General features: G+C 37.8%; 2 protein-coding genes across 2 annotated transcripts; both read left to right on the forward strand.

Annotated features, from left to right (window-relative positions):
* Positions 1,215–6,723, forward strand: LOC18605238 (chaperone protein ClpD, chloroplastic). Its single transcript, XM_018118147.1, has 12 exons — positions 1,215–2,120; positions 2,541–2,701; positions 2,801–3,030; positions 3,169–3,277; positions 3,354–3,484; positions 3,867–3,968; positions 4,055–4,336; positions 4,411–4,508; positions 4,618–4,912; positions 5,317–5,550; positions 5,732–5,965; positions 6,250–6,723. Exons 1-12 carry the CDS (start codon positions 1,474–1,476, stop codon positions 6,559–6,561), a joined length of 2,835 nt encoding a protein of 944 aa, XP_017973636.1. The 5' UTR covers positions 1,215–1,473; the 3' UTR covers positions 6,562–6,723.
* On the forward strand, positions 7,300–11,196 carry LOC18605239 (protein FRIGIDA). The gene is made up of 3 exons (XM_007038141.2): positions 7,300–8,416; positions 9,712–9,887; positions 9,979–11,196. The coding sequence occupies exons 1-3, from the start codon at positions 7,423–7,425 to the stop codon at positions 10,822–10,824; spliced, it is 2,016 nt and encodes a 671-aa protein (XP_007038203.2). The 5' UTR covers positions 7,300–7,422; the 3' UTR covers positions 10,825–11,196.

Below are 12,113 nucleotides of genomic sequence, written 5' to 3' on the forward strand. Positions count from 1 at the left end.
CTTGGCAACAACGCCACGTTTATAAACTCAACGTGGTCGTTATGACAGGTAGTCCCAACGGCCTGGCCAGCGGCCTGTTTAATTGGTGATAACAACATCCTTATGCGTTCATGAAGGTATTACACGCAAGATTATGCAATCACTTTTTCAGGTGATAACTTATTGAAATATATAAAATTCGTGTGACGTCAGCATAAAATGAATAAATAAATAAAAATAAAAATAATCATATTTGTTCATTATATTTTTAATTTTTTTTACTATTAATAATCAATAAGATTTATCTATTTTTTAAATATATAGGTATCGAAAAACTTTCATTAAAAATAACTTTTTATTATAAATATTAATAAAAATTATTTGATTTGTAAATATGAATTCAAATTGTATTGAATGATTTTTAGTAAAAATATATTTCTTAATTCTAATAGTATTGAATAATTTATAGATTAACATTACAAAATTTCAATTATATATAATTAAAATATTAATTATATTTTATTTATAAACAACTAACTTTACGTTATAAAAATATTTGTTTTTTGTATACAATTGCTAATTAAAAAAAAATTAAAAAAATTCTAAATATAGCATATTATGCATGTTAATGTTTCCATAATTATATTCTAAATATAGCATGTTATATATGTTAATGTTTATAAACGTGCAACTAAAAGACACAGTTATGCATATAATATTTGGTTTTTGCAACTTTCACATGGTAAAGTTTCTATGAACATGAATGCATTTTCCACATTTGTGCACTCATATTCATGGAAAAAGTCCAATCACTCTAATATGAAGACACTGTTGATGTGGATGGGGTATTAACATTCCACTTCACATGGATTGCATATCCATAATTGTTTGCCAGACCTTGATGATTAAGTGAGATTGAGACAGCACCGGTGGGTTCATATGTTGCTTCGTTGAAAGTACCAGGTCGGAACCTCGAGGGAAGATTCTAAACCCCCGACCAACCGTGGAAGCCAAACTCAAACGTGGGTCTTGAGGCTCGAGCCAGCCAGTCTGGACGGTACCATAATTTTGGCTCTGTCAGGCAGGGACTTGGCACTTTTGGCTCCGGAAAAACTTCCAACATTATTCTTTGCTTGTTTCACTTGCGTGCGCGACTAGTCCAAAGCCTGATGCAAAAGGCAGACTTTTTTTGAGGGTTTTTTTCCTCACATTTTAAAAGGGAAATTTTTGTTTTTGGGTCACAACACAACAAAGAGGGTGGTGGCTTGACGTGTCAATCCAACTCTTCTACTCCATCCCTTTCTTCTACCTCTCTTTTCTTCCTTCACCCGACAGCCCCCCCAAAAAATATCCTTCAAATTGGACATCAACTCATACTCAGCCTGTATTTTCTCCTTCCTGCATTTCCTTACATCATTAATGAAACTTGGTAACTGAAAGAGAGAGAGAGAGAAAAAAAAAAAAACTAAACACGAAATTTTGGCCTCAGAAAACATGGAAGTTTTATGTTCTTCCTCTCTACCAATACACTCACGTTGCCTATTTTCCCATCCTTCATCACCTCCACGTTTGCCTTTCCAGTTCCACCCAAATAACAATAATTCAATTTCTTCTTCAAATTCTTCTTGTTTTGGCCTCTCAATCTCGCGTTACAATAACTTTATTCGCGTTAAACACTCCCATTCTCGTAAAAGAAGAAAACCCCTTCATATTTCTGCAGTTTTCGAGCGTTTTACAGAACGAGCAATCAAAGCCGTGATCCTTTCTCAGAGAGAAGCCAAATCTCTAGGCAAAGACATGGTTTTTACCCAGCATCTTTTGCTGGGATTGATCGGTGAAGATCGCGACCCCAATGGTTTTTTGGGGTCAGGCATAAAAATTGATAAGGCTCGTGAGGCTGTTCGTAGCATTTGGCAGAGTAGTAATCCTGATTCGGGTGAGGATACGGGTTCTGGGTCGGGTAAACAAGAAGGGTCTATTGTTTCTTCAACGGATGTGCCGTTTTCTATTAGCACGAAACGGGTTTTCGAGGCTGCTGTGGAGTATTCGAGAACTATGGGGTATAATTTTATCGCACCTGAGCATATTGCTATTGGTCTGCTTACCGTTGATGATGGAAGTGCTGGTCGGGTCCTTAAAAGGTAACTTTTTGTATTTTTTTAATAAGCAAATTGTTTCCTTTTTGCTGCTGGAACATTTTTGTAGAACATGAACTTGGGTTGTCTTGTTTTGTTTTGAATTATCTGATATTTGAATTTATTAGGTAGTTAATTCAGAAGCTTGCTGAGGAAGCATGATATATATTGTTTCGTTATGATATTTTACGGTGATGTTAAGTGCTTCCACTTTGCAATGTATGTAGTCATGCAAACAGGGGCAAAAACAGGAAAAGAAAATAATGTACTATAGACTTCTTACAATTTAAAGAATTTTAACATTGGACTTTTATGTTAGATTTTTTATGAATGAAGATGTCTTTGGTGGTTAAGCACAGTTCATACCATTCTAAGTCATTGCATCATGCAACTTTTATGTCATTAATTTTGTATTGACAATCTCAGATTGGGAGCAGATCTGAATCATTTGGCAGATGCAGCAGTCACCAGACTGCAAGGGGAGCTTGCAAAAGATGGTCGTGAACCTTCAGTGCCATCAAAAAAGATGCGTGAAAAATCTCTTTCTGGTAATGCCACTGTTTTGAGATCCCCTGACAAGGCAAGAGGTAGAAATTTGATCTGATCCTCCTCTTTTATTTTTTTCTTTTTAGATTCTTATTAGAACAACAGAGGATAATGCTTTGTCTCTCACATGTGATTGTTAGGGAAAAGTGCTTTGGCTCAATTCTGCGTGGATCTTACAGCTCGTGCAATTGAAGGACTCATCGATCCTGTTATTGGCAGAGAGACTGAAGTTCAAAGAGTTGTTCAGATACTTTGTCGCAGGACCAAGAATAACCCTATTCTTCTCGGTGAAAGTGGGGTCGGAAAAACAGCCATTGCTGAAGGACTTGCAATTAGTATTGCAGAGGCAGAAACTCCTGCATTTCTCTTGGTCTGTCTCTTCACAAGTGATTGATGTTCTAAATAGTATAGCTAGTTCTTTTTTACTCCATCTAAATGCCAATATTCATACTTTTTGCATGGGTGTATCTCCAAATTTAATTGGCTTTATTGCTCTTTCTGTGCACAGAATAAAAGAATAATGTCCTTGGACATAGGACTATTGATGGCTGGTGCGAAGGAGAGGGGAGAATTAGAGGCACGTGTTACTGCTTTACTAAGCGAGACAATAAAATCAGGTGCCTACAATGATTGCTTTTTTGGAAGCTGAAGTATATTTTATTGTTACTCATACTTGATGTACTTGTTCTGCAGGTGATGTCATTCTTTTTATTGATGAAGTCCACACACTTATTGGATCTGGTACAGTTGGCCGAGGAAACAAGGGATCTGGTCTCGACATTGCCAATCTATTGAAGCCTGCACTTGGGAGGGGTGAATTACAGGTAACTGTTTCTCATATCGTCCTTTTTATAGAGAACCTGAGATGCCAAAAACATAGGCATGCTGTTACAACAGTCGTTGAAGATGAAATTTAGAAATTAAATAATAACAGCATTGATATTTTGGTTATAGAGAGGGAGCAAAGAGAGAAAAGGTAGAAGTCCAAACTTGAGAAATTTCAGCTCATTGAAATTTTTTTTGAAAGAGTCCTAGTCCATAGAAGGACCAATTCAGGGGCTGCCTTAAGATATTAGTACAGTTGCTGCATTTCTTTTTATTATTGTTGCCATACCATAATATGTCCTTTTGAGGACTAAGCTCTGCCCATCAATGAAGCCCTTTTTGTCCATTTTTTATCGGGCTTTGCTATTATTTTGCTTGCAGTGTATCGCATCAACAACTATAGGGGAATATAGGACCCAATTTGAAAAGGATAAAGCATTGGCACGAAGATTCCAGCCAGTGTGGATTAATGAGCCAAGCCAGGTTCTTTTGAAGTACAATCCATTCCATATGTAACTTATTGTTTATTTCCCTCTTCTCTTATTTGGATTTGATGTCATTACTTATAGGAGGATGCAGTTAGGATACTGCTTGGTTTGCGTGAGAAATATGAGTTCCATCACCACTGCAGATACACTCTGGAAGCAATAAATGCAGCTGTATACCTGTCAGCAAGATACATTCCTGACAGGTATCTTCCGGATAAAGCAATTGATCTCATTGATGAGGCTGGAAGTAGAGCTCGTATTGAGGCATTTAAGAGGAAAAGAGAGCAAGAAACTGGTATTCTCTCAAAAGCACCAAATGATTATTGGCAAGAGATCAGAACTGTTCAAGCCATGCATGAAGTGGTAATATCTTTTTCTCATGATGTACTTGTAGTTTTTTTAATTTGGTGTTAACCTCCTTTTGGTACCATGATTAGGTTATGGCCAATAGGTTGAAACATGATGATGGTGCTTCCAATGAGGATGATTCTAGTGAACTCCTTTTAGAATCCCCTTTGACTTCAGATAATGATGAGTAAGCTTTTATTTTTTCTGGAGTCATGTTTAAGGATAAATTTATTAGGTTCTTGGTCCTCTAGGCTCTGCCTGGTTTCTAACTCAATTTCTTGTGGTGATTCTTTCAGACCTATAATGGTGGGACCTGAAGAAATTGCAGCCATTGCTTCAGTTTGGTCAGGGATCCCAGTGCAGCAGATCACTGCAGACGAGAGAGTGCTTCTACTAGGCCTTGACGAGCAGCTTAAGAAAAGAGTTATTGGTCAGGATGAGGCTGTTGCTGCCATTTCTCGAGCTGTTAAGAGATCCCGGGTTGGGCTGAAGGATCCTGATAGACCAATTGCTGCAATGATCTTCTGTGGTCCAACTGGGGTTGGCAAAACTGAATTAACTAAAGCTTTAGCAGCGTGCTATTTTGGGTCGGTAAGGCTTCATGCTATCATTCATGCATTTCCCTCCTTGAAATCAGTTTTAAAGTATAGCCTTTCAGTAGTAAACTTTTTTGTATGATTAGACTTATTAGGAAATACTGAAATTTCATTTCTGGCAAAATTTTGCCTACGTGGGTCATTTATCGAGCCACTATATTTTCCTTTCATCCCTTTTCTGTTAATTTTCTTCTTGTCTTCCATTATAATTTATCAGTATGACTGGAAGGAAAAAGGGAAGAGAGTTCTTCTTGAATCATGTTTTTTTTTCCCTTATTAATAAATAGTTGAGCGCCATGTGTGCAAAGGTTTGTTTTTGGTGAATCTCACTTGCCCAAGTCCTTTAGCACCTGCTTAATCTTACTGATCTCTTTATGTCTTTTAATGCCATTATTGTAGGAGGATGCCATGCTTAGATTGGACATGAGTGAATATATGGAGCGGCATACAGTGAGTAAATTAATAGGATCACCCCCAGGTTATGTAGGTTATGAAGAGGGTGGTATGCTTACAGAAGCTATTAGAAGACGACCATTCACGTTGTTATTGCTTGATGAAATAGAGAAAGCTCATCCAGATATATTCAATATCCTTCTCCAATTGTTTGAAGATGGCCACCTTACAGATTCTCAGGTTCGTTTGTTGTGAAGTGCACTTGGCTAATATGCTGGTATTTATGAAAATAATGAATCTTGCTTTTTGCTTGAGATGTTTAAAAATAAATAATTATCATCTGAACGAAGTCTTAAGATTCAATAGCTTGGATTGATATTTAGTTGATCATCCGTCTCTTGTTCGATATTCTGTTGAGCAGGGTCGAAGAGTATCTTTCAAGAATGCACTGGTGGTGATGACTTCGAATGTGGGTTCTTCTGCCATCGCAAAGGGTAGACATGGCTCCATTGGTTTCTTGCTTGAGGATGACAAATCAACTTCATACGCCGGAATGAAGGCTCTGGTAATGGAAGAACTGAAGGCATATTTTCGTCCTGAGTTACTCAACAGGATTGATGAAGTAGTTGTATTTCGGTCTCTTGAGAAGGCTCAGGTTTGTAACTTTCCGTTGATTCATTAAACAATTACATCTTTCCTTCATCTCTTGGGAGTTCCTTTTATATTCTTTTTGTCCCCAGAATCTAGGTCTGAATTAACCTCTTTCTGCTAAATTTTCGGTTAGGGTCCCGAGTATTTTTACAAGCTGTATATTTCAAACTTGAAAAATTAGTGAGAGAGAGAGAGATGTAACTCAAGGCTGTAAAGTCTGTTCATCTAGGATGATGCAATACTAAAAAGCCGTCGGTCATGTCTGTCTGTTTTTCTTTTCTTGTTCAGATGCTTGAGATTGTAAACCTGATGTTGCAAGAGGTGAAGGCAAGGATCATGTCTCTTGGAATTGGTTTGGAGGTGTCTGAGTCAATCAAGGATCTAATCTGTGAACAAGGCTATGACCAGACCTTTGGTGCACGGCCCCTTAGGAGGGCAGTTACCTCAATAGTTGAAGATCCCTTGAGTGAAGCACTCCTGGCCGGAGATTACAGACCCGGTGAAACGGCTGTGATTGATCTGGATGCTTCGGGAAACCCCATTGTTACTATTCGGTCAGATCGGAACATCAGCTTGTCTGATACGGCATCTATCTTCTAGTTACTTATTCCAGTAGTATATAACTTCACGATGTAACCTTATACGCGTAAATAGTATAGGAATTATCTTTTTGGTAGTTTAGGGTAACATTAATGTATTCAATTGTATATAAGTAAACCTTTGAAGTTAATTCAGTAAAGTGTTGTTTCAAAGTTCAAACAATACCGGTGTAGTATTTCATTACCCCCCTCTCCCATGGCGAATTTCTTCAATTTTCCTTATCAAGCAATAAATGATTTTATAATTGATTATAAACAACAATACGTATGCATTCATTAGAATTAGAGTGTATGCATCTTACGATTACAACTCAAAATAATAACATGGAATTATTTATATTCAAAAGTTGTGGTTCTTTGATTACAGTAAAAAAATAGTGATAGTAAAACAAAAACAAAAACAAGAAAAAAAAGATTTCCCCTGAGATTAGTAAAAGGTATATAATTTTAGTAATTTAATATCTGCATATGGCATGCTAGTGTCAAATTTCAATATATTAAAATTAAAATAAAAAATTATGCAAGTATATTAACTTCATGTATTTATACATAAAAGTCATTTTAAAAATTAATGCATTTTTAATAATTTTTTTGTAAATCAAATATTATAATATTATTTTTTTAAGATTTTAATCAGTACTGATGACGCTCTGCTTGTGAGACAACAGCGAAGTAAACTCTGCCAAGTAAAATCCCAAAAAAGAAAATTTATATATAAGAAAAAGAAATTGTGGAAAAAAGGGTGCTATAATAACCGGTTAACAGTGTGTGGAATCCTATTCGGCTTCTTCGTTCAATTGCGAATACCCTCTGTTTACCGGGAACTCATCAGAGTCTCAGACGTTAGCTTCTTATTAATCTCATGGCCGCCAAGCCTTCCGTGCCTTTCATCAAACTCAATTCCCCCGCCACCATTCTAGCCTCCATCAAGCAAGAACCCCTTCAATCACCGCCGTCCATACCACCACGTGAGCCCATTCCAGAACCGTTAGCGGTTGTCAAAGTCGAACCAGAACAAAACGAACAACAGCAACAACCACAAGAAGAAGAAGAACAACAACAACAACAAAAAGAACCCCAATTCTTACAATCCATCAACGACCTCGCCACCCTCTCCTCCGTAATCCACGCTTTCAAATGCAGATTTGAAGAATTAAAAGAACACCTTGAGTTCATCAACCAAGCCATCGACTCCAAATTCAATGAACCACAAAAAGAACAACGCCCAAAGATTGAAACCCAGCCTCCTGCGAAATCGACGGAAACTGATAATAAAACGGAAAAAACAGGACCCGAGACCACTCCTTCGAAATCCTCGCGTTCCGAAATCCAAAACCTCTGCGAGATGATGTGCAGCAAAGGACTACGTAAATACATTGCAGCCCATTTATCAAACGTCTCGAAGCTTCGAGAAGAAGTCCCTGCCGCTCTAACGCTTGCCCCAAAACCCGCCAAATTGGTTTTAGATTGCATTGGGAGGTTCTTTTTACAAGGAATAAAGGCTTATACCAAGGACTCGCCCATGATACCGGCAAGGCAAGCTTCGGTTTTGGTCCTGGAGTTTTTTCTTTTGATGATGGGAGGTTTTCGCGGCAAAGGTGAGGTTCAGATTGCGGCAGACATTAAGTTGGAAGCGGAGAAAGGAGCCCTAGCGTGGCGAAAGAGGTTGATTAGTGAGGGTGGTTTGGCTAGGGCAAGTGAAGTTGATGCTAGGGGTTTGTTGCTTTACGTTGCTTGTTTTGGGATTCCGAAAGCCTTCCGGAGTGAGGATTTGGGGAATTTGTTGCGGTTGTGTAATCTCAGGGCTATTGCGGATGCTTTGAAGGGCTCTCATGTACTTCCTGTTAAAATGCCAGGTAATTGCATTTTGGGTTTCTTAGCTTACGTTATATGAATTGTTTATATATTTGTGATTTTGTTGGATGTTACAAATTTTATAATGAGCATAGGTTGTCATTAAAGTTATATAGTTAAACAAGTATTTTGATGCCTGCCATTAGTTTTTCAGTATAAAGGCCTAGATCTGTTTGAGCTATTCAAAATTTGCCAGAGTTTTTATGCTTTCTCTTATTTCCTAATCCTAGGCATTTTAACCATCCAATTCATGATATTTAACTTGATTTTCTTTGTGGTTATCACTTTTCTTCAGTTTACAGGTAAGATTATAATCCTATAGACTAGTTGTGGAGTGGAGTTTAAAAACTCCACAAATGAGTTTATATGCTCCCATGTATCAATATAACAATTAATAAGGAAGTCAATAGTGAATTGTTTACTTGTTGCTTACATTATAGTGGCATGCTTTACAGAGGGTGGTTTAATATGTCTTTTTGGTAACAAGAACTCTGGGAAAACGAAGTGTAGCTTTTCTTTATTAATCTCTGATTTGCTTTAGCAGCCTTTTTTGGATATTAGCTCGCTTCGCTTTGAGTTAGCCAAGGATTTTGTTATATTCCGGCATTAGATAAGTAAATTACACAAGCATTGAGATGGTCTTTGGTTGTACTTGGTATAGCTAGAAGGTCAGTTGCTGAACCCAGTGTAGAAAGAGGAAATATAGGTAAATTTTAGTCTGTCAACAAGTGAATGGTGCCATAGCAAATTGCTTATTATTTTAAGACATAGAGAATATTGGTTGTTTGGAGGAAGTTAGTTGCCAATTTAGGATTCTCGTTTAATGGCTGATACTAGAAGTTACATTCATAAGTTCTGAAATCAAATGGAAGAGGATGGAAGAAGTGGTGGATTTTACCAAGTCATGTGGTCCAGATAAAGAGGCATTCTCGCTGCATCTAGATTAGGTTTTGTAAACTTGTCTGTGCTCATCAATTCTCCATTGTATGGGGTAAGAATTCCTTATTTGAAACTTGTTGAAGAGAGTTTCATGATACTGAGGGAGGGGCAGGGTTGTGTGCCTAAGGGCAATTTCTTATTGCGTTATGGTCTTTGTGGAAATGGCAAAAATAAACATTTCAAAAGACTGTAACGAACTTTTTGAATGAGATGTGCGCTGCCTCAGACATCCATTGATTTACAATATCAAGGCTATGGTGAACTTATTATGTTTTTCTCATTGAAGGTTGGGGTTACAGTGAGCTTGTTCATTGCTGTAATTCTTGAGTCTTATGTATGATGCTTTTGTCTGCTACAGATATCATCGAAGGTATGGCAAAGAATGGAATATATGTTGAAGCTGTTGATGTTGCTTCTATCTTTGGTCTTGAGGATAAATTCTCCCTTAAGACAATTTTGACTTTATTCTTGCAAGAGTCTACAAAAGCATTCAAGAAGGCAAGACAGGAAGCACAAAATTCTCCTGTGGCACTGGTATGGTCCTCTTTGACCTGCTGTCACACTACGAGCTTATTTTGTTTATCATTCTTTAATATTGCATTTATTTTATTATGGCTTTTTCCAGAAAAAGGCTAATGAAAATCAATTAGATGCTCTGAAAACGATAGTCCAGTATTTGGAAGATCGCAGTAGGGATGTGACAAAGCTTCTTGGTGCATGGCAAATTGAAGAGAAGATAGTCAAGTTGGAAGAAGAAAATGCTGAGCTACAAAAAAGGATCAATGACAAGAAAATCATGCCAAAGAGAAAACTGGATGAAACGGGATCCTCAAGTAAGGCTAAGAGTCAAGAAATGAAACGTCCACGGTTTACAGCTAAAGGGTCACCCTTGCCAAAATCTTCTCATGTCAATGGGTTGCATGAGCAACGAACTGCTACTCTTGCGGATGGCATGAGGTCATATGATGGTTTGGTGGCAAAAACTATGGACAATGCTATTTCTGGTCATGTTAGCAATTATCCTGCTGCCTCATCTGTGCCACATGGATCAACTGTAGGTTCTTATCCTGAAAATGGAGTTGGCCAGATGGCAGGAATCGGTGGTGTTGGAAGCAGCAGTATGGTGACAGGCATAGGTGGCCTTTTAGCAAGTTCTTATTCTGGGGCTCATTTAGATATGGGAGTTGATAAGGCTGGGAGTAGCAGTGATCTGCCGTATGGATGGCGTCAAGGCTCTGTTGGGCAATCTGCATCCATGAGGTTTGGTGGTTTGTTTGGGACATCACCATCTATAGAAGGCTTTGTTGGTCTGCCCGATTTTCCATCTTCTGGTCCTACTGATAGGACAACAGCAGATCTATATCGGTTTGTTGATTCTGTCGTGGAAAGTGAGACCTATAGTGGTAGCTCTCACAGGACAGGCACTTTGCAAAACGTAGTGCCTGTCCGTCATTCTTCCTATATGTTTTAATGAATTAATAGTACCTGGTTGTTTCCTTGACTTGACTAAATACAGAGTTAGATAAGAGGGAGAAGGTGAAGCCTTCCGTGTGTTTCTTTTTGAACCAGGAGGGTACTTATAGCACCTGCAAAATTTTCTGGTGCTTCATCAGATTTCACCTGTTTATAAGATCGCGTTGAAGTCAATTTATTACAGTTTTAATAGGCCATTCTCTCAAGTTAAAATAGTCATTGCCCTTTTGTTCTTCTGCTGCACTATTATTACAGCAGAGGCCACAAATGCGGTTGGGGTGTCTTCTTTTTAAAGGGGCATGCCTTTGACTTTTGTATACGAGGTTATATACTGATCTATTTGGCCCTACCCCGTTCAGGCTGGTTGTTACATGTCAATGTATCTTAAATTTTTGCAATGAAACCAATTTGACAGAGATAAGTCATAAGCATCATAAACGAGCCAAGCTAAGGAAATAATTACCCGTACATATAGTAATGAATATCAAACTCGCAGTGCTTAATGTGTTTAGTAGTATAACAATGCTCCAAACAATGATTGCACCAAACTGTAAAACATATATAAACAACCGCAACTACACATTAGATATATGACAATAAGCATAGATGATCTGCGTTTCCATTCAGTGTCACTATCTGGTAGAGAGAAACGAAGAAGTTGATGGTCTCCTGTTTTCCTTTCTTATCTGATGAAAGAGGGATGCCTCCATACTATATAGTAGAGACTCTTGATACCAAAATGAAAGTCAAGGCGGCTGTGGTCACACTTGGGCTGGGGCTTATCCTTGCCGATTTGGAAGGCTTCTGCCACGGTGGATTGATTGTATGAAGGATTTTACAGAGGAAAATGTCAAATAGCAGATGTTGAGGTCATAGTGGCCGGTGTTGGAACTTCACAGTTCCATGATTGCATTGTCAATGTAAGTAGAAAGCATTTGAATCTCCGTTTGTAAGATTACAACTTTTTCTCATCCATGCAAAATCCATGAAGCAAGCAGCATGGACGTCATGATGGGTGGTAAACAAGCTTCTATGCACACTAAGTTTTAACATTTTCCTTCCTTTTCATTTACTTCCTCTTAAAACAAAATATAGTTTATCCTGAAGCATATATTATTGCTTATTATATAAACAAAAGATAAACGATGATCTAGGAAATAACATCCTTCTGGGGAGGTCTTCTCCCCAGAAGACATCTATAATAACATTATAGATGAAGCAAAGGCTGATATCATTTTCTTGGTAGCCATTCTCTTTATTGTTCTATCTACATTTACACTGAACCAT

The sequence above is a fragment of the Theobroma cacao genome, chromosome 3, assembly GCF_000208745.1.
Source record: "Theobroma cacao cultivar B97-61/B2 chromosome 3, Criollo_cocoa_genome_V2, whole genome shotgun sequence".
NCBI classification, from domain to species: domain Eukaryota; kingdom Viridiplantae; phylum Streptophyta; class Magnoliopsida; order Malvales; family Malvaceae; genus Theobroma; species Theobroma cacao.

What these genes read in the sequence shown, in the direction of transcription:
- LOC18605238 (XM_018118147.1), top strand. Translation starts at nt 1,474, where the DNA reads ATGGAAGTTTTATGTTCTTCCTCTCTACCAATACACTCACGTTGCCTA. An exon ending in TTCAAGCCATGCATGAAGTG is followed by an intron (nt 4,337 to 4,410) that starts GTAATATCTTTT and finishes TACCATGATTAG; the next exon opens with GTTATGGCCAATAGGTTGAA. An exon ending in GCCACCTTACAGATTCTCAG is followed by an intron (nt 5,551 to 5,731) that starts GTTCGTTTGTTG and finishes TCTGTTGAGCAG; the next exon opens with GGTCGAAGAGTATCTTTCAA.
- LOC18605239 (XM_007038141.2), top strand. Translation starts at nt 7,423, where the DNA reads ATGGCCGCCAAGCCTTCCGTGCCTTTCATCAAACTCAATTCCCCCGCC. An exon ending in ACTTCCTGTTAAAATGCCAG is followed by an intron (nt 8,417 to 9,711) that starts GTAATTGCATTT and finishes TGTCTGCTACAG; the next exon opens with ATATCATCGAAGGTATGGCA. An exon ending in AAAATTCTCCTGTGGCACTG is followed by an intron (nt 9,888 to 9,978) that starts GTATGGTCCTCT and finishes GGCTTTTTCCAG; the next exon opens with AAAAAGGCTAATGAAAATCA.